The 19601-nt window shown below is 43.0% G+C and overlaps 2 protein-coding genes across 3 annotated transcripts; both read right to left on the bottom strand.

Annotated features, from left to right (window-relative positions):
- Nucleotides 1–11097: 11097 nt before the first annotated feature.
- LOC6605441 (paired box protein Pax-6) lies at nucleotides 11098–16437 on the bottom strand. Of its 2 annotated transcripts, none has more exons than XM_032718994.1 (5): nucleotides 15904–16437; nucleotides 14363–14680; nucleotides 13551–13691; nucleotides 12842–13425; nucleotides 11098–12662 (listed from the first exon to the last, which is right to left on the bottom strand). In XM_032718994.1, exons 1-5 carry the CDS (start codon nucleotides 16034–16036, stop codon nucleotides 11832–11834), a joined length of 2007 nt encoding a protein of 668 aa, XP_032574885.1. In that variant the 5' UTR covers nucleotides 16037–16437; the 3' UTR covers nucleotides 11098–11831. The 2 variants fall into 2 exon arrangements, with proteins under 2 accessions (XP_032574885.1, XP_002030274.1); XM_002030238.2 differs by having other exon boundaries at nucleotides 14363–14683.
- An 889-nt stretch (nucleotides 16438–17326) lies between these two features.
- LOC6605442 lies at nucleotides 17327–18908 on the bottom strand. The gene is given in 2 exon segments (XM_032718821.1): nucleotides 17327–17729; nucleotides 17732–18908. Coding segments are annotated over 2 exon segments (264 nt in total). The 5' UTR covers nucleotides 17829–18908; the 3' UTR covers nucleotides 17327–17562.
- Nucleotides 18909–19601: the final 693 nt, after the last annotated feature.

Raw genomic sequence — 19601 nt, forward strand, 5'->3', positions numbered from 1 at the left:
AAGTTTGGGAAGTTTCGGGGAAGGGTGGATTGGATTGGAGGGGCAAAGGTGCGGGAAAATGGACAAGAAAATAATTATATTCAAACGGTAATACATTTGAGCCGCCGCCAAGACGAATAACCAGTAGTTAAGTTTGTCATTCGCCGTTTTTAGGGAAAGGGTTTGGTCTACAAAGGTTATACAACGATGTATAAGCAAACTTTGGTAGTAGAGGTGATATCAATATGCTATATGGCTAAAAATTGAGTTCTATTGGAAGAAAGTTGGTTAACTGAATACACATCCTTCAAGTTCAACATAATCCAATTAATATAGTCCGGAAAAGGTTACCACAAATTCTGTTCATTTAAGTGGTGTCATATTCCCCCAATTTCGAGAGAGCATCTGCATGTAATATTTGTTATTTTAATAACCACTTTGCATCGGTAATGACTCCTCGAAAATTAATTCTAGAGCATTTCAGTAGGTGTAACCCATGACCGAAAGGGTAAACCAACATCTGACCGAGTTCCGGACTTATAGCTCTCCTGCCCCATCCTCGATACCATATCCATTCGCAGTTCCATACCCAGTCCCTGTTCCATTACAAGCCAAGCGTATAATTGAGGCAATGTCGATGAGGCAGTGAGTCAAGAAGTGGACTCTCATGGAGCAACCACAAGTCACATGTTGACCGCAGAATAAAAACCTCTAGCGTTGTCTCTATTCGAATTCGATTAATGGTAATGCCAGGGAAGTGGCCACAATTTAATCGTAACAATAATTTGCATTTCGAATTGAATAATTTGCATTCTGGAAATCAGACCCACATTGGGCTGAGCATAAAACATTCAAAAAGGTTTCGCCCCCACTAATTGTTTTTTCGGCTGGGAGGTACAATGACCCAGTACCATTTCTTTCGTTTTCGGCCAAGACCAAATAATACAAATTAAATGTTGTGGCTTAAATTGCGGGTTACTTCTGCGGCGGGACACACTCAACTGGTCGCCAGAAATGGGTGGACTGACTGACTCCACGGCACGATCATTAGGGTTAAGAAGTTGTCCCAACAAAGACCTAATGGGTGAGTCACCCCACAGGTTGTGGTGCCATCTTGGGTTGGCCTGCTCCAAAATATAAAATATCAAGTATATGAAGCAGCAGAGTGGGCATTTTCCCATGGATATCAGGATTACGCGGATGTCATAGATTGCGACACGGCTGATCCGCTCAACTGAACAATTTCACAATATTTGGGCAATGCTTTCGCTTCCAGGTAAAAGCCAGCGAGCCAGGGGAAAATGACAAACATGATTCGCATATCGCAGCGAAGATTTCAAGTTCGATTTTGATTTTGTTTTTAATTCGATTCGTTTCGATTCGATTCCGCCTAATCCAATTAGGATAGCAAGCCATTCCGATGGGTGCTTCGCTCGCCAAAGCCCTAATAATACCCAAATTATGGGAAAGCTTTTGTCCAACCCAAAAAGAAAAAAAACGAGCAACCAGAAAAGAAGGGAGCCGCTTTCCGCCGGGGCACATATAACATATTTAATAAACAGTGCCCTCATCATTCAGCTTCAACTCGATCGTATATCAGTCGCATGAAGACATCAGCGGACGGAGGAAACTTGGAAACCTGGGGTCAAAGCCTGGGTCAGCTGCCCTCCACTAACTGGTTCACTGGATGCGATGATAAAACAACGAACACAACTCCACAGTTGGCAGGTCACTTGAGGAATTGCAGCGCAGTACGCATTTAATTGAATTAAATTCCAATTCCGTTCGCCGTTTTCTCTGCCAACTATCGCTTTGATCAGTCAATCCAATTATTTGCAAAATTTTGTCACATAAATAACTAGGCGATCTTTGCGGGGAGCACTTCCTTTCGCGTATCACCTGTCGTAGGATCGCGACCACTGAACCACTTCGCGGTGGTTCTCCATTCGTGGTGGTTCTTGGTGGTGGTGCTGGTCTGGTGGTGGTCACTCTTCCGCCAGCAATTGCAATTGGTAGCCACGGAAGTTGCGCCGGCGTGCCGATTAACACACATCTCTGACCAGGAATCTCCCGCTGTGAGGGGGGAATCTAGATACACTCCAAAAAATAGTGCCTGAGTTGTATATTCACTATCAGATATTATATTCAAGGGAATCAAGTTTTCCAAGATATACATTATAAACTCTATGGATTCTGATCGAGGATCATATCATATTATCATATCATATATATATTATCATATTATAGCACGATTTGTTTATAGAACTATGACTTATAAAAGAAATCTATCCATATATTTTAACCACATATATTGATAATAATTTCATTTTATAAATTTCTAAATATTCTGATACTTTGCCGTCTAGTTATGGACCTTTTTGGGGAATATTCCGGTTGTTTAAGTCTAGAAACTGCAGTTCCTATTTTTCCAAGTGCACACTCACTCTGCAGAACCCTTGCTACATATATGCCATATCTTTTTGAACAGGGGTGACGAAAGAAAGGTTAAGAGTCCTGCGTGTCGGGGTGCCCAACTTATCCAAGTGCCAGGCTACCCAGCCATCCAGTCATCCTGCTATCCAGCTACCGTGCTCAGCGTTCGTGGCCAGATCGCTTGAATGTTTTGTGTCGAGGTGTTAATTGAATTCGTTTTGCATAAGTGATGGAGGGCGACTATGTGGTGCAAGGATCCCAGGAACCGAGTTACCCGGGACCACCTGCGATCCAAAGGACACATTCGGCGTGGTTGAGTGGCCAACATTGTGTGTTAATTGTGGCAACACACAATGATGACAACAGCCGCCGAAACAAAGCGGCCAACCAATTGTCAACATGACAGCGGCAACTGGCTAGTAGTACGTGCAACATGATGTTGCCGCTGCAGTTGCTGCATTTGCTGCAGTTTGCTTGCCATGATCGCTATCTTCCGCCGCTATTTGCATATTCCTCCTTGATGCATCTGCATTGTTGTCGCCGTCGTTTGCGTTGTCGGCTTTATTATGTCATTGCATCATGTTTATCGCCATCCGTCATGCACATTGTGTAGAAATTAGCACATAACCCAAATGTGTAAAATACCAGCGAGTAAATTAATTGCCAACAATTAGCAGCTCCGAAAAGGAGTAGGGGTGTCGTTGTCATTTTGCAATTACCAGCACAACAATCAGGTATTGGCGCCCTAGCCTTTGATATAGCCGCTAATAGAGCTGTTAAATATGTGCCATATACCGCAGGGGGAGGGGGGAGGTATGGCGCTGGATCAGCCCGCTCACAGGTGTCAGCAAATGCGACAGTCTTCGCTGACAGCAGAATGCCCTTTAATGTTTTAATGTCGCAAGTGGCGACCCATGCAAATGTCACGTTATCCGTGTCGCGCATTGTCACCGCGCAAATAAAACATAAAACGCCGCACCGTCAACGCGATAAATCATCGGGATGGGCTCGAAATCCGTTCCATTGGACTTTGATCGTACAGCCAAAGTGAGCCAAGAACCAGCCACGACCAACAGATCACTGAGTCCAGATCACAGATGCCAGATTCCAGATCCCAGATCCCAGTTGCCAGATCCCGAGTCCCAGGAGAGAGTTGCAGCTGTCGCCGGAAGATCGCACTCCTCACCGTTAAGTTTGCTCCACATATGTATATGTGACTTGGCCAGAGCTGATCGCATAAATTAGCCATCTAATTGCCAGGGAACACTGAGAAGAAACATAGTCAAGAATCTAGGATTCCCATTGCATTTGTGCATCTGATTTGGCCAGCTAAAACTTAAAAGTAATAGTAATTGATTGCACTTAGTCAAGCTATTAAGTAATTGGATTGAATGAGACCTTGTATTTGATCAAGGACTTAGCAATTTAGTAATGGTTTAGTAATGGTTTCAGATTTATGGTTTTTTAATAACACTTTTTACTGCTCTTGCTAAGTGACCAGTTTCCCCCAGTGCATCGCTGATCGCCAATCCAGCAGAATCTCGATGGAATCACGAAGCGCAGGCGACTACGAGCATTCAACATTTGTATGCAAATTGCTCCGGTCTTCGGGCAGCAGTCTCCGCTCCTCAGTCTGCAGTCTCCGCCGCCCCAGTCTTCAGTCTCCGCTCCCCCCAGTCTTCAGTCCGAGCAGTCTTTGGCATCCACCTCCAACCTGCTAGCTGCCAAGTTAGCCATCGCTTAGGTGCAATCATAATCGCCGTCATATAGTTACGGGGCGCTATCGTTATCACCTGGCGAACCTCTGGGGCGACTGCATCTGAATTTGTATCTGAATCTGGGCACGCAGCTGAAATAAATTTGCATATAAATTGCCGATGTCGATGCCGCTGCCCGTTGGCTTCGCTTCGCATTTAAAATCGATGCGCACCGCAAGCAATTTCGGAATTTATGTAAGCATTTCGTTCGCGGCTTTAATTGACAGACTCGCGGTCTTGGCCAATGGCCAAGAGTAATCCAATTAGCCCAGCAGACATTCGGTACAAGGAAAAGCACTTGTCGCCCGGCTCCGAGGACCACTGCGAATCTCATCTCAATCCGGGCGCGCCGCATTTCCTAATGAAGATGTCTTCGATTTGCCCGCGGCCAATCTCATTCGGGTTAACTCGTAACGCTGACGTCACTGGCTGGGCAATAAAAAATCTATAAATTACGAGGACATAAATAAAGGACTTCACACCGTTTCCGAAAGGGAGACACACAAGTGACCAAGCTGGCACATCCATGCGGAGATCTCCAGTGGAACTAACCCACTTTAACCCATCGTGTCAGGAATTCAAAGTCATGATTCTAGACATAATGCTTATATGATTTTTAAGTGATTATTACATTTTAAAGTAAATTCAAAACCAATGATCAAACACTTAAAGAAAATAATGAATATCTTTATAAAACATTTTTCAAAACTGTTCATATAGATTGATTTTTATAAAAATTAAATGAAGCTAAGCTATAGATAGAACTTTCACATAATAATACAAAAACAATTAAGATAGCATATGTAAGAAACCAAAAAAAAATTCCGAAAACAAGCTGTTTGAAATGGGCACATTAGGGTTAACTATTTGAGTTGGGAACTCTTAAAATTTTCGAATTCTCGCTTGTTCGTCTCATTTGCGGCTATTTTCAAATTCAATTTAATTCACTTTGTTCGGTGAGCATTATCAGCAGATAGCAGATAAATTGGGATCACTTCACGCTCCTAATGGGAACTGAATCTGGAACTGGAACTGGGGACTGGGAAAATGGGACTTTAAACAAGGCCTGGCGAGGAGCGGGGGCTGATGGGACAGAAGCAGGAGTAGCCACAGGTGATGATGATGATGATGGTCAACTGCGAGTCGAAAACTGTCAAGGGAATCACGAGAACGAACGAGCGGTCAAAGAGGTGAGCACAAACAACATCATCACTTGGCCACAATCTCTAAGTCGGGCCCAAATGGGAGCAAGAGGAAGAGTTGGCCAAGGTGTCGACAAGCGGACAAAACAAAAACAACGTTGGATGGAGGAGGAGGAGGGCAAGGCGAAGGAGATGGAGGAGGAGGAGCGGATGGGCTTGGAACTCTGGGGGCTTCTGCTGCCGTTGTCCAAAGAGATATCACAATAAATTAGGAAACGAAATCTTTACTAAATAAAGACATAAATTACACTCTGAATCGCTCTATGGGCATGGAGGCCGCGGCACTCGCGATCAAACTCAAGCTCGAACTCAATCCGATGCCAACCCGTTCTGAACCAAACCGAACCGAACCAACCGATCCCAACCGATCCGATGCGATCCGAAATCGAGTTCAAATAAAAAGCAGCCATCTATGTTGAATGAAAATAAAATGTTGGCGCACAAAAGCCGGCGATGAGCCACAATGGTGACAACAACACAAGCGGCATAAAAACGACATCCACAACGACAACATCCCAGCCGAAGCACTGAAAAAAATAATTCTTATATGATTCTATTAATTTTATTAAATTATTAACATTCACTATCAAAGCCCTAAAACTTATAAAAGTATTAACAAGCATATACAAAACTTATATACTTTTCATATATTTTTTCTTTAATATAATATATTAATAATATCATTTTATATATAATATTTTCATATATTCACTTTTCTCTTGAAAAAGGTTTTAACTTTTATTTTTATTCAATGGCAAATATTCTGATATTTCACCAGCTAAAAATGAATGTTAATTACTTTTACCAACATTTAAGAAACCTCATTTGATTTTTCTTTGAGTGTAGAACTGAAGAAGGCTTATAAACAGCGAGAGAAATACAAATAATCAAACGAAATGTATTTTATAGGGTGATAAGAATCAATGAAGCCACTGAAATCCTATAGAGACATATTGTTTGCATTATGTGGCAGCTAGTGCTGCGCTTAAATGGATATATACTCGTACACATATATATTCCCAGGTCGGAGCCAACTTATCAGCCAGGTCGGTGTGGCTGGTGTGGCTCAATTAGTGGGCGATGTAGGCGCATTAATACGTTAATGCGAACACCATACGGTGACTTCGTTTATGGGTGATTCGCCGGTATGCGATCCGCCGATCCGCATCAACATAAAGCTGGCTGGGATCGGATTGAATTGGGTTTGGAGTGGAGAAGGGGGATCGATCGATTTCTCGGTCGGCAGCAACGGGTCTTCTGTGATTTTGGGACAGGCCATAAATCTTGGCCAAAAAGCCGTTTAACATTTTTGTAAGTAGTAGTCGGCATTTCGTAGCATCTCTCCTCTGGCCGAACAATAGGCGTAGTTTAGAGATCTTCGGATGGCCAGGACGGGATGCGGCTGCATCTTAATCAGGTGCAGCGTCATAAGTCTCGGTTAATTGTGGCAGCCACTTCTTTTGGTTGCTGGACAGCATTAGAAGGCCGAGATTTATGCGCAGACTAAGTGGTTCGACTCGCGGCGATTACCTCCTTTAATTAGACATTGTTTGGCTGGCCAATAAGTGTTTTATTTTATGGCAAAACACTGGGCCCGCACTCAAAACATACTTAAATAAAATATTTAGTGTTTCACTCAAAAGAAAACAAACAATAAAAAAGTAAATAAAACATATGCATAAATATAAATAATTATCGAAATAATTATCAACGAATTTTTGGAGTCTTAAGCAATCAGACAAATAATTTAAAGTAAAATTAGTTTTAAATTCTAAATAAATGTTTATTAAATTCAATATACCTTAAACTAGATTTTTTTTAATTCAAAAAATAAATAATTAAATTAATTATAGTTTAGAAATCAGAATTCTAGCATAGCTAAAGTTTCCTACCATAATAAATAAATATGTGCACATGTTGTTTTTATGGGTGTGGGGCTCTTAACCTTTTGACATTTGTTGTTCCCAAACTTTCTGGCCCCACCGATAAACTTTCACAACAATGCGAAAGAACGAATAATGTTTCGAAACCGAAATCCGCAGCAACGGGAGTTGGGTAGCCCAGTGATTATAGCCCACAATCAATCAATAGTTATAATTGGTCATAATTCGGTAGCCGGCCGCTAATTAGATGCCTTACAATACAACCAATTTACCACGCGCCAATGGTTTTGGCCCAAAAGCCAGGCCAGGCCAATAAGAGAAAACCCGCACAGCAATTTAACAAAATATGGAAGCAGATTTATCATATGCAAATTGCTCAGCCATAACAAAGGCCCCAGCTGAATACGGGTTCGGTTCGGTTCGGTTCGGTTTTCAGTTTGAGCATTTGAACAAGAATCGGATTCAGAGCCGGAGCCAACTTAGGATCACAAGATTTGAAAAGACATCAAAGGCCAGAAACGATCCGTGGAACAAGAGGTTCCCAATTACCGATGGGCGCATACTAGAACAACTTCTGCGGACGCGGACTAGTGGCATTGTTCCCAATTAATCCACGGGGAATGCCTATAAAGCCCCACTCACTTTTTGGGGGCACTATCAACACCTCATTACTCTTTTGATCACACGCCTCGTTAATGAAGATGTCAACGGCAGCTGCCGCCGCAGTCCAAATGAAATAAAACCCCAAAAAGAGCCACGAAAACGGAGACATTTGAATTCAAAATTCAAATCAATGTTCAGAATGCCAGACTCGAGGCTCCAGCTTGCGAGGCGACAAAGATTAAACATATATATATATATATGTGGTATACCCACTCAATTAGCTGCCGGCGAAGTTGGAATACTCTACTGGGTATTTCAGGTAAGGATCTTGGAAAGAGTCGTCGTTGCCCGTTGGAGCAGCGCATCTGAAACTTTAACTGAAACCGAACCGAAACCTGTATCTGCATAAAGTTATAAACAAAGAAAACAAATTTGTCTTATCGCCCAATTCCAAATGAGATGACAACGAGACAAAATCACTCTGTCCCCGCCTCGTATATCCCCTCTATAAGTCTGGAGATCCATACTCCTAGCGCTGCGCGTTAAAAGCTCGAGCTCATTTAAGGAGCGGACAAACACACAAATGCACATTTTTTGTTTTAATCGCTCGGCTCATTAACAAACCTTTGGGACTGGGGGGAATCCGCAGGGGGATCAAACGGGTCGGGTCATCTGAATCGCCATTGTGGACATTTAAGTTTGGGCATAAATCAGTCGACTGGATGGCGACACTCTCACGCATTTCAACATGTTTCACAGGCATGCCTTTGGATATACTTTCCTATATATATAAATATATATATATCAACTCAATTTGTTAGTAACGAAGTTTATAGTAGAAAAAAACAATCATTGTTTTACTTATAAAGTTATAAATTTGCCTACAGTACTTGCAATTTTATAGTTTGAGTAATAATATCATAGGAAATTAATGATTTAAATTCTTCTGTTTAAGAGATTCGTAGAAGTTGATCATTTTAGCCTGTAGATAATTTCTGAAAATTAAAAAAATCCTTGTTTAACCTAATATCAACTACAAATATTTCGAAACTGATCTTTTGACAAACTTGCATTATCGATTGATTAGCAGCAGTTTTAGTTGACTCCTAACCAAATTTCCTACCCTTTATGTATTAAGTTAGGGATTCGTGACTATATGAAAACCATAGGATATGTAATTGCTTTTGCGTGTTTGATTGCCGGGGGGAGGAGTCTATTTTTTGATGGGGGGGGGGGGGGGAGGCCCCTTATTTGTGGTATTTGTTTTTGTAAGCCGTAAATGTAATGGCGGAATAACGACACCCATTCCCATTCCCATTCACAACCTGGGAAAGATATATTCGCCTGGCACTGGTTAGCTCGCATTTACATCTGCGAGGGCTGCGATGGGGAAGGGCCCAAGAACAACATTGTTGTCATATTAGTAAACGTAACTAACTTTAGTTATTGCTGGTGTTGCGACTTCGCACGTTTATGGTCCATTTAGAAGTATGCAATGGCGATGTTGCGCCGGCTCGCCAACAGATTTATCACCGGCTCCTTGCCAGTGGAGGCACAAAAGATACACTTGCACTGGAAAATATTGGGTATAGAAAATGTTGAATAATTTTAAAATATATAAATATATTGGAGGTACACTTTTTGTTGACAAATACTGATTAAATAATCTGCCATTTTAATAAGTTTCAATAAAAATGATTTTTTAAGCTACAGGCTTATCGCATTAATCATATTTATATTTAATAAAATTTGTATCTGTGTACTTCGAGTCCGGCGGTGGAGCCTTGGTAAAGTTCATCGATTTCCGCCAACCCAAGACAATAAAAACTGCTCATAGCCAACAGCGGGCCACAAAGATTTGGCAACAAAGTTGCAGGACAATCTGCAGGATCCTCGTGGCCCATCAAGTGGCCAACTGATCAGCTCGTCGAGGTTGCTGGATATACGAGCTTGCGATGCTGCATCGTAAAAATGTTTGACTGCGATTATATGGCGCTCATGAGAGCGCCACTTTGCCCAGGTCCATCAAACCAAGGCATCCTCCTGCGAATCCCTTGCAGCCGAAAACCACGCTGATGGAATCCCCAGGCCGTCAAATCAAAGTTAAGTACACTAAACGAAATCACTGAATGAGCGCGAACCCAAAAGGCAAATAAAAGCCGAAAATATATATACATACATGTTCATATATACAGGCAGAGACGTGGCGCAGACTGTATAAATATCGTATAATGTATAATTTATGGGCCCGAGGTGAAAATATTTTCAATAGAAGGTGATTTAAATTTATTAAAGGAATGCTCACGAGCAGAGCTCCGCACTAAATTAGAATAAGTCGATTGGTATGACGATGGAGATGGGGCTGGGCCATTTGCTCATAAAAGCCCAAGCAAATTGAATTTGTGGACACCCGATGACCATTCTCAAATCCCCCAATACCCGCAAACCCACAACTTCCAATCCCGATCCCGATTCCGTTCGGAGCTGTAAGTATCGACACGAATTGGTGCTCCACGCTCTTTCGCTTATCAGATGCGAGGAGCTCATTTAAATCTCGGCCAGGCCAGAAATAAAGACGCGCATCCACCCGGTTTACCAACCTACAAAAGTCAACGATCCAAACCGATCCCAACCCATCCCATCCGATCGGATCGGATCCAATCCAAGCCTGCAAGCTCGCCTTTTGTTAACACCATAATTTACATTGATTTATGTGCTTAGTTGGCTCGGCATTTTTAATCGGTCCCCATGCGACACCATATGATACCAAACCATACCATCCATTCTCATCTCCTCGTCGCGTTTAGTCTGTCCCCACTGTGTTTGTGCGCGCGGCTTCATTTGGTTATAATTAAAATGTCGATGTTATCAGCCAGATTTGGACATATTGGCCATTACGTTCGAAATTTAAGCGTTTTCTATGCGCGTATTTTGTTTTTTTTTTTCTTTTTGATTTCGATTTCGTTTGGCTTTTTGTACTGTCTTCGTTCTGTGGTCACACAATGAATATTGATTGTATTAATATTTAATAACGTTTTAAGAAGCTTTCGAGTGTTAAATGCTTATTTATGCTCCTCGGCCGCGTTTTGTGTGTGTTTGTGTTGCCCAGTGTGTTTGAATGGATAATTATGCGTGAAATCGAACGTATAAATTGTATTTGTTGTCAAACCAAAGCGAGGCTATACAAACCGATTTCCTGGTTATATTCTTATTTGTTTATTGCCGAAAGAAAGTAAGCGATTCTCGATTATTTCTTGCACTTTTTATTGGTTTCTCACTCAGCGGTTGACCATTTCTTTCTTTTTTTGATTTGAGCCAAAAACACTTAGTCTACGCACTAAATATCAGTTCAAACGCAACCAACTCATGAATCAAATGCTTAAACAATACGCATTCATAAATAGATTTGGCTTAGGACTATTTTAAAGTTTAAAGTTACATATAGTTAGATATTGCATATGCTATAGCCTTAAATGGTGATGAGGTAAGTCGGCAGCCGGCGAATGAACAAGTATTATAGTATAATTATGCATAACTATAGGGTATACAATGGGCATGTGCATTTCAAGTGGGAAAAGCGTGTTCGTATCGGGTATTAGTTACAATTTCAGCTAATCTTAAGCCGCCCATTATGTTGTTGCTGCTGTTGTCTGCTACATTTTTCTGTTTACTTTTTTCTATTTTTTTTTTTTATTTCTATTTTTCTAGCGACTCCGAACCGCAGCCAAGTAGGTGAGCAGCATTTTAACTTTGGTTTTTCGATTTGTTTGCCCACTGTGTGTGTAGTCGCTTCTCGTATTTCAGTCCACCAAGCTGCAATTTCAAATGCAATTGCAATTGCATCAGTAGTTGTTGTTGCTGCTTTTGTTTTTGTTGCCACTGTCAATCACAGAGGCGCGCACAACTCAGGTTTTCAATTAGACTTTGCCGCCGCCCATCTAGACCAGGTGGCCCTTGCCGCCCATGTGGCCCATCTAGCGGTCATGCTTTAGGAATTGCAACGTGGCCGGCGCATCGGAGGATGACAGGCGGGCCACCTTTGCCGCCGTTGCCGCCGACGACTCAATTTCACCATCGGAATCGTCGTGCACGTTGATCTCCTCATCCGAATCCGATGACGAGTTGTCCACCGTCATGGTTGAGCCGCCAGATTGAGTGGTGCCGCTGGTGTTGGTATTGGGTCCTGTGCCCTCACCACCGCTGCTCAAACCGCCCGCGGAGTAGTGCAATCTGGAGCGCTGCTCCTCGGCAACTGTTAGTGAAGCAGCCACTGCATATTGCCTGGCCAATCCCAGGAAGGCAGCCGCCGAGGGTGAGCTCACCAGACTCCTAAAGGCACTCCGCTCCCCGCCCATGGAGAGGTGACTCGCCGCCGGATTGCATCCACTGGGTGAGAGTTGCTGTTGTTGATGATGTTGCTGCTGCTGCTGATGCTGCTGCTGTTGCTGCTGCTGCTGGTGGTAGTGGCTGAGCAGCTGGAGGGCAGCTGGATGCGTGGGCAGGTGCAGAGGATGATGATGATGGTGGCCGCCTGGAGGACCATGCAGTGGGTGCAACAGCACTGAAGGCGGCGGTCCCTGTGGCGAGTGGTCACCGCACAGGGGCAACGGCTGCTGAGGTGGCGGCACGGGAGCCACTGGAGCGGAGGTGGAGGCACTGCTGTGGTTACTGGGCGTGGGCGAACTGGCCGGCGCATCGTTCGACTGCTGCGAGTGCAGCGGATTGGCGGGACTGGAGCGCTGACGCTTCAGCAGATTCATGCGTTGGTGGCGACGCCATTTAGCCCGGCGATTGGAGAACCACACCTGGAAAGGGTAGAAATAAATGATATTTAATAATGATTAGTTATTTGAGGTATTGATTATACTATGTAACTACTTTATTAACCACTTTTAATTATGTTTTATGAAAAGTTTTGGGCAGTAATTGAGATTGAGTCAGAAGCCTTCGTTACTATTTAAAATCTATTTTTCCCCTGACTCACCTGAACTCTTGCCTCGCTCAAGCTGGTGCGACTGGACAGCCGCTCCCTGGTGCTCACACAAGGATAATGACTCTTGTCGAACTCCTTCTCCAGCTCCTCCAACTGCTCCGGACTGAAGGTGGTCCGATTCCGTCTGAACTTGGGCTCATCATCGTCATCCAGATAATCGGAGTCTATGTGCCGGTTCTCATCCGCTGATTCCAAGGTATCGTGGCTGCCAGAGCCAGGAGAGATAGCTCGATTGGTGGGTGTGGCACCTGCTCCGCCAGCCATCAAGTGCGCCGAACTGAGGGAGCCACAAGTGGAGACGGGCACAGCGCTCGCTGCACTCGGAGGCAGATTGGCGAGCGTGGGAGCGGCGACGGACCACAGGGCGGATGGAGGCGGCGGTGGTGGTACTCCCTGGCCGCCGGGCACATTGCCGGCCGGATGCCAGGTGAAGCTACCGTACGGATGAGGGGGTGGCGGGTACAGGCCATAGGCGGCGGTGCGAGCAAACTCGGTGGCCACCCGCTCAGCGGCTCGATTGCGCAGGATGCGATTGATGCTGCTCACCGATGGAGCGGTGGCATTGGTGCAGACACCTGCAAGGCGGGATTACGCAATTACCGAGCAGTCGAAGATCGAGATCAAAAGCTAAAAGCGACCGCCGATCAATCAGCGTTCAATCTGCGTCCGCGGATTAGCTGCAATTATGTGGAACACTCACCCTCCGAGATCAGGCGTTCTCGTATCTCCCAGGCGAAGATCGTCGGATTCTCGCGCTTGTACTGCTCGATCTTGGAGACGACCGTCGGCGTGGCCACCTTGGGCTTTGAGCCACCAATTAAGCCCGGTGGTCGCAGCGAGCCTGCAAGAATCAGAGCACAATCCCAGTTAAATTATGAGACAATGGATTTATGACTCTGCCAGCCTGGTTTTGGCAATCCATCTGTTTTTGGCTGGCAGCAAGGATTATCCCTGGTTGCTAATATCTTTATCTGCTCGTTTCATCAACATGTGATGTACGGAAAATATGAATGGCAATACAATACATGCCCTGGTAAATACACTGGTAGAAACCAGAGCTGATCAAGAGTTGGAAAATTTAAAATATAGTGGTTTCAGTTGAAAGTAGTTACTTTAAAAGACTTTAAAAGACTTAAAAAACTCTAAACATAGAATAAATATGATCATATATATGAAGTCCTGTTCCCTATTTTGAGTTAAACCATTTTTTTCTTGCAGTGCAAGACAGCACGCACCAACCACCACCACTACTACTACCACTAAGCCGCATTTTGATTAATGAGCCAGCCGCGTTTTGACCACCGCCAGTCAGGAGTTTATGCAATTTTAAGTGGCCAAATTACACGGCTGCGCACACGAGGGATACGTCATGTAGGAATGGAAGGGGCAACTCGCAGGATAATAACATGTTTATCATAAAAATTAGCAAACAAATCGAAAACAAAGTACCCATTAGTTATCTGATGAGGGAAGGAACTGAGGGATCGTCCCTTTCGAGGGCTCACAACTCACCTAGCAACTTGGAGACAGCTCCCTGCTGGGTTAGCATGTGCTGGGCAATGTCATAGCCACGCAGACCACCGAAACGTGAGAATTCCAGGAGGCGATGCTGTGACATCAGGGTGTTTAACGTGCTCCCCGTGGGTCCACCTGCACCGGGCGGAATGCCGCCAGTGGAGCCGCCGCCGCCAAAGCCCGCTGGTATTTGCACAGATGTGGGTGATGTGGATGTGGCCCCTCCGCCACCGGATACCGATCCCGATCCCGCTCCGGCCGCCGCTGCTGCCGCTGCCGCCGCTGCTGCTGCTGCTGCTGCCACGGATGCCGCCGCTACTGCAATTGAATGATAATTGGGTATTGTTATTTTATTGTGGCTTTAGCTGTCGCGGCCACAATGGTTAATTATGATAAATTAAGCGTTAATTGTGTTGACCGAACCGAAATGACTGATGGGTCCTACGAGTATATTAGCGTTTCTATTGCCCCAGCAAATGTCTAAGCTGATCGAATGGCCAAAATGGTGGCGACACGCAATCGAATCTTCCAGGCACGAGCAGATTTATCAAGCTAATTGAAACGACAATGATCTCTTAGTACAAAAGGCGAAAATTAAAATATGTACTCAGCTGGGTACAAAAAGAAAGCAAAAAACAAGTAGAAAAACAACTGTGTATTACAGAATATTATATTTGCCATCGCTTAAAAAAAACCTACATATATCATTCGGCTTGGGCATCTCGTCGCTCAAATTGTCAATTAGCGTTTTAAATGCGCGTTTCACTTTTGTTGTTTGTCAAGCAAATATTTTTAAAAAAATACGCGCACCTCCAGTCGTGCCTAACTGAATATATATGTATATGGGCCCATAATCAATTGTGCCGCCCATCAAATGAGAACCAGTTTTGTTTATTTCGGTCTATTGGAAGGTAAAAAGCAAGGAAATAATGGGACTGCCAAATGAGCCACGCACTTGGTAATGGGACATGCGTAACGACTTGTGTTTATTTTAACTGAAGATTTAACTCGGACTAACATATAACATTTATTATGAACATACTAAGTACGAACTTAACCAATTTTAAAGGGTTTCCTATAAACGGACAACATTGCTTAAACTTATTTTATCTCGTTTTTAACAAATTAAGAAAGGCCTATCAAAATTAGTATGCTTAATTTGTAATTTCCGCTATTATGAATTACATAATTTATGTACCATATACATGTAACATTTTTCGCCTTTTAACAATGACATTGTACACATTTGAACCAGCTTTTTATTTTATTAAATACTTTAACTGGAACACCTTTTCAACGCACTAATTTAAACGATGCTTAGTTATTAGTTCTATATAATTTCAATAATAGATTTTAGGTTTTATTGCGAAAGAACTCGTTTCTTTAAATTAAAATCCTAATTTGCTATCGAATGACATATTACACCTTTGACCCAGTTTCGGGTTTCATTTTTTGAAAATTTCTGTATATTTTTATAAAATCCCTAAGCCTGGCTTTGCCGTCGGCATGTTTTCACCTGTGCACTTTGGGGCACTTACCACTGGAAGCGTGAGGGGCCAGCGATGTGATGCGTTGGGGATGGGGCTCCATTTTCCAGTGCGCGGCCGAGAGGCCAGAATTAGCGACAGTAAGCGAGCCAAGGTCACGGTTTAAAGTCGGCTCAATCAACATGTCTAAGAATCGCTCTTTCTCTTTCTCTCTTTATTATTTATTGTTATTTTAGATTTGTTTTTTTTATTAATTTTATTTGGGTAAAACACAATCACAGTCACTAGTGTCGCGCATCCAAGGCAGCGGTATCGATTATAGCGAATGCAACCGGAAACGGAAATGGAAACGCAATGCGGTCAATTGGATTCATAGCGTGCTGCTCACTCACACACTTGCATACACACGCACACAGATACACCACACACAGTGACAAATGCACGACAGTCGATCCCGACAGAAACAGTTAGAAAACGCTCCTGCGTGTCTCTTGCTCTTCTTTTTATTGTAGAATTTCTTTTTATCGAATTTCTTGCGAACGCTGCGCTCCGTTGAAACGTTGTTCACGCGAAAGCTGCTCTCAGCACAATGAGCGCTTGAATTTCACCTGGTCACCCGGGTCACTCCGCTCCACTCGAACCATTTCACTCCGCTTTTGAGTGCTATTCGAAACGCCAACCGGTTTGCGAGTACCGTACTTTCATAATGGCGCCCGTTGAGGCAAACTCTTGCTCTCTCGCTCTTCTGCGAGAGAGCGGGACAACCATATGCACACTATGCGCGCACACAAATCAAACAATTATATACTCGTTGTTGGTAAAAAGTGCTGAGTATAAACAGTGGCAAGAAGAAGAAGAAGCAGGCAAATGAAGAGCAGTGAGTGTGAGAGAGAGCGAACGAGTTGGGGAAGTGGCAAGAAGAAGAACCAGAGTAAGAAGAGGAGGAGGAGTTGGGGAACCCTTTAATTGTAACTACAAATGTTCTTGGGATACTACAGCGCGTTAGAAGTCAACCTTTAGGTGCATTTCTCGCCTAATGTAATATTCTAATTGATTGAATTCTCCGTACAGCTTAAATTGTACCATTTAGGAACATTTAGTTCTTACTGTTCACTGTTGAGTAATGCATTCAATTTATCGTTACTTTAAGCCAAGAGGCCATGGCCCCAATAAGTAGGCACTTTCAAATACCAACTCTTGATTATCATATCGATATATGTACAAATGAGCTACATTTACAAACGTTCGTACATACATACAATCTCTAAAAATTAAGGGTAAAGACTGAGAAGTTTGGGATTTGGCTTGAATAAAACAAAAGTTTTATATAATTCTTTTTTTTTAACTTCTAAAATAAATAATAATGATCAAATTTTTATTTTGAAATTGTAAAATTAGTAAGTAGTAAAAAGTAACAAAAAGTAAGTACAGAAAGATCAACATTAAACATACTTACATATGTACCTAGCAATATAATAAAACAAAAGAGCATTAAATTGCTTCCTTTTTATTGGACTTCATTACTACTCTTCCGCTTTTAAACTGACCAATTGCCATTAAAACTCGATTTTTAAACATTAACTTATTAAAAGAAGATTTAAGCCTGTGAAGTCCTGTTTAAACAAACTAAATCGTTATTTCGTTGAGAGATAACATAATGGACACCAATCAAAATGATCGCTAAATAACAATAACTAAAATGCCTGCAATTTAAAAGAGCTTAGTAGCATATAGCCATTTGAAAGGAATTTTAATCCGGTCAAATGTGCAGCGAAGTGGCCAAATTGCTTCCATTGCGATCCAGAGAGAACCTTGGACACATATAAATCGCATGCGTGGCATGGGCCGTTTGCCATTCAGGTTTGCATTGCCAGTTTGGGTCGTTGTCTCCCGGCCTTTGGTGCGTGATGGATGATTGATGTGCTGCCTGGGCAAGGCAATCCGATGTGAATCGAAACTGCAACTAAACTACACATGGCGTGATCGGGGAGCCACACAGATCACAGCTCTCAGAACAGAACGGGGCAGAAACGGGCTCCACCAAGTGGCAGAGTGGCCTGCACAGAAGCCAAATTGCATCAAAGCCCACGGATTGAGTGGCTCCCGGCGCTGTAGGATTCGAATTGGAAGCTGAAAGATGAAAGCTGAGAGTCGAGTTAAAAAGCAATTACCTGAAATGATTCCCCAATGGAATGGGATGCGATGAAATCGGATGGGATGGGAACGGGCGGAAAGAGGAGGGAGTGCAGAAATCTGGATGCGAAACGGTATGGTTCAGCAGAATCACCTGGCGATAATGAGATGTCTCACTAAGCTGATCAGAACTGCCTTTGTATTTATTTGTCTGTTCGAATGCAAAGTGCACAATGCCCCGAACAGTCGTGCATATATGTTCCTTCGATTTGTGAAAGGCGAATCATGAATGAAACGCTGCTGACGATGACGTTCGAGTGCCCTCATGCCAGAGATCCAGAGCAAACGCAAACAATCGAACAGGAATAATTTACTAAGTAAATAATATCTGGATACTGATCGCTGCACGGAAAGAAATTACGTAAACCGCTGACCCATATTCCTCAGAACTTAACTGCACTAATCGCAACCAAAGAAACTTTACAGCACTGTGATATTTCAGATATAAAGAGTTGCACCAATGGACTCTATGGAATAGAGTTGTATGTGATATATACATACTTCGTAACAATTTGATCCCAATTTTGGCCAGTGTAATCACCGCGAGTAGCGTGCGCCCTCGCCCCATCGAGTGGCACTTCAACAATCAAGCATTCACACAAGCAGATGGTCCGCAGCCGTTGGCGACCACCTAAATGAAATTTCATTTAGGTTTTTTTCCGCCCGTCATCGCCGCCGCAATCGCAACCCTCTCCTCGAGATCCCCCCATCCATCGCAGTCCATCCGATCTGTCCAGCGCAGAGTCCCAATCCCAATCCCAATCCCGTCTCCTATTTGCTTATGCACACATTATCAACGTACGCCCGCCTTATGGAGTGTTTGTTTACCTAATTCGATTACCGATCGCGTCCGTTCGCGCCATAGTCCACCGGTCACTTGACCATTTGGGTGGCACGGATCCGTACTCATGGGGTCCGCTCTTGGGCCAGACGTCGTGCGTAATCGCCCCACGGCAGCAGATGCAGTGCAGCGGAATTGGGAGATGGAGATTATGTTGCTGCTGAAGAAGGGGGCCTTAATTGAAGAACTTGCCACGGGGGTACATACATACTTTCATCGCTTCGCAGTCGCGGAGGTAAATTAAGTCTTAATATCCTAAGTCGAGTGTCTAAAGATTAGGAAAATAAACACTAAAGGACATTATCGATTCGTAAAGAAAATTCAAAAGTAAACTGCAATTACATTTCAATAATAAACAACCATATATTAAAAAGCCTTGAATAATAAATAAATATTTTCAATCATTTTATATTTAATAAAAGTATAGTGGTCTTATTCTCATAAAAATTGTATAAACATTCAGCGAAGTATATAAAAATAGATTTAGGTATGTCTTATAATGAATTCGATTTCATTTGGATACGTATACAGTTATTGAATGTATGAATTTTTTAAGTGACTTGCCGGAACGCGTTAAAAATATATATATATATTATATATAGCTAATAAAATAACAATTGTTTAGATGCTGCAGATGGTATTTGAAACACTCTTCAAATAAACCAAGAACAAAAATATAAAAAAAAAGTCTTAGTAAAGAAAAATTGCACTTTTT

The sequence above is a fragment of the Drosophila sechellia genome, chromosome 3L, assembly GCF_004382195.2.
Source record: "Drosophila sechellia strain sech25 chromosome 3L, ASM438219v1, whole genome shotgun sequence".
In the NCBI taxonomy this organism is placed as follows: domain Eukaryota; kingdom Metazoa; phylum Arthropoda; class Insecta; order Diptera; family Drosophilidae; genus Drosophila; species Drosophila sechellia.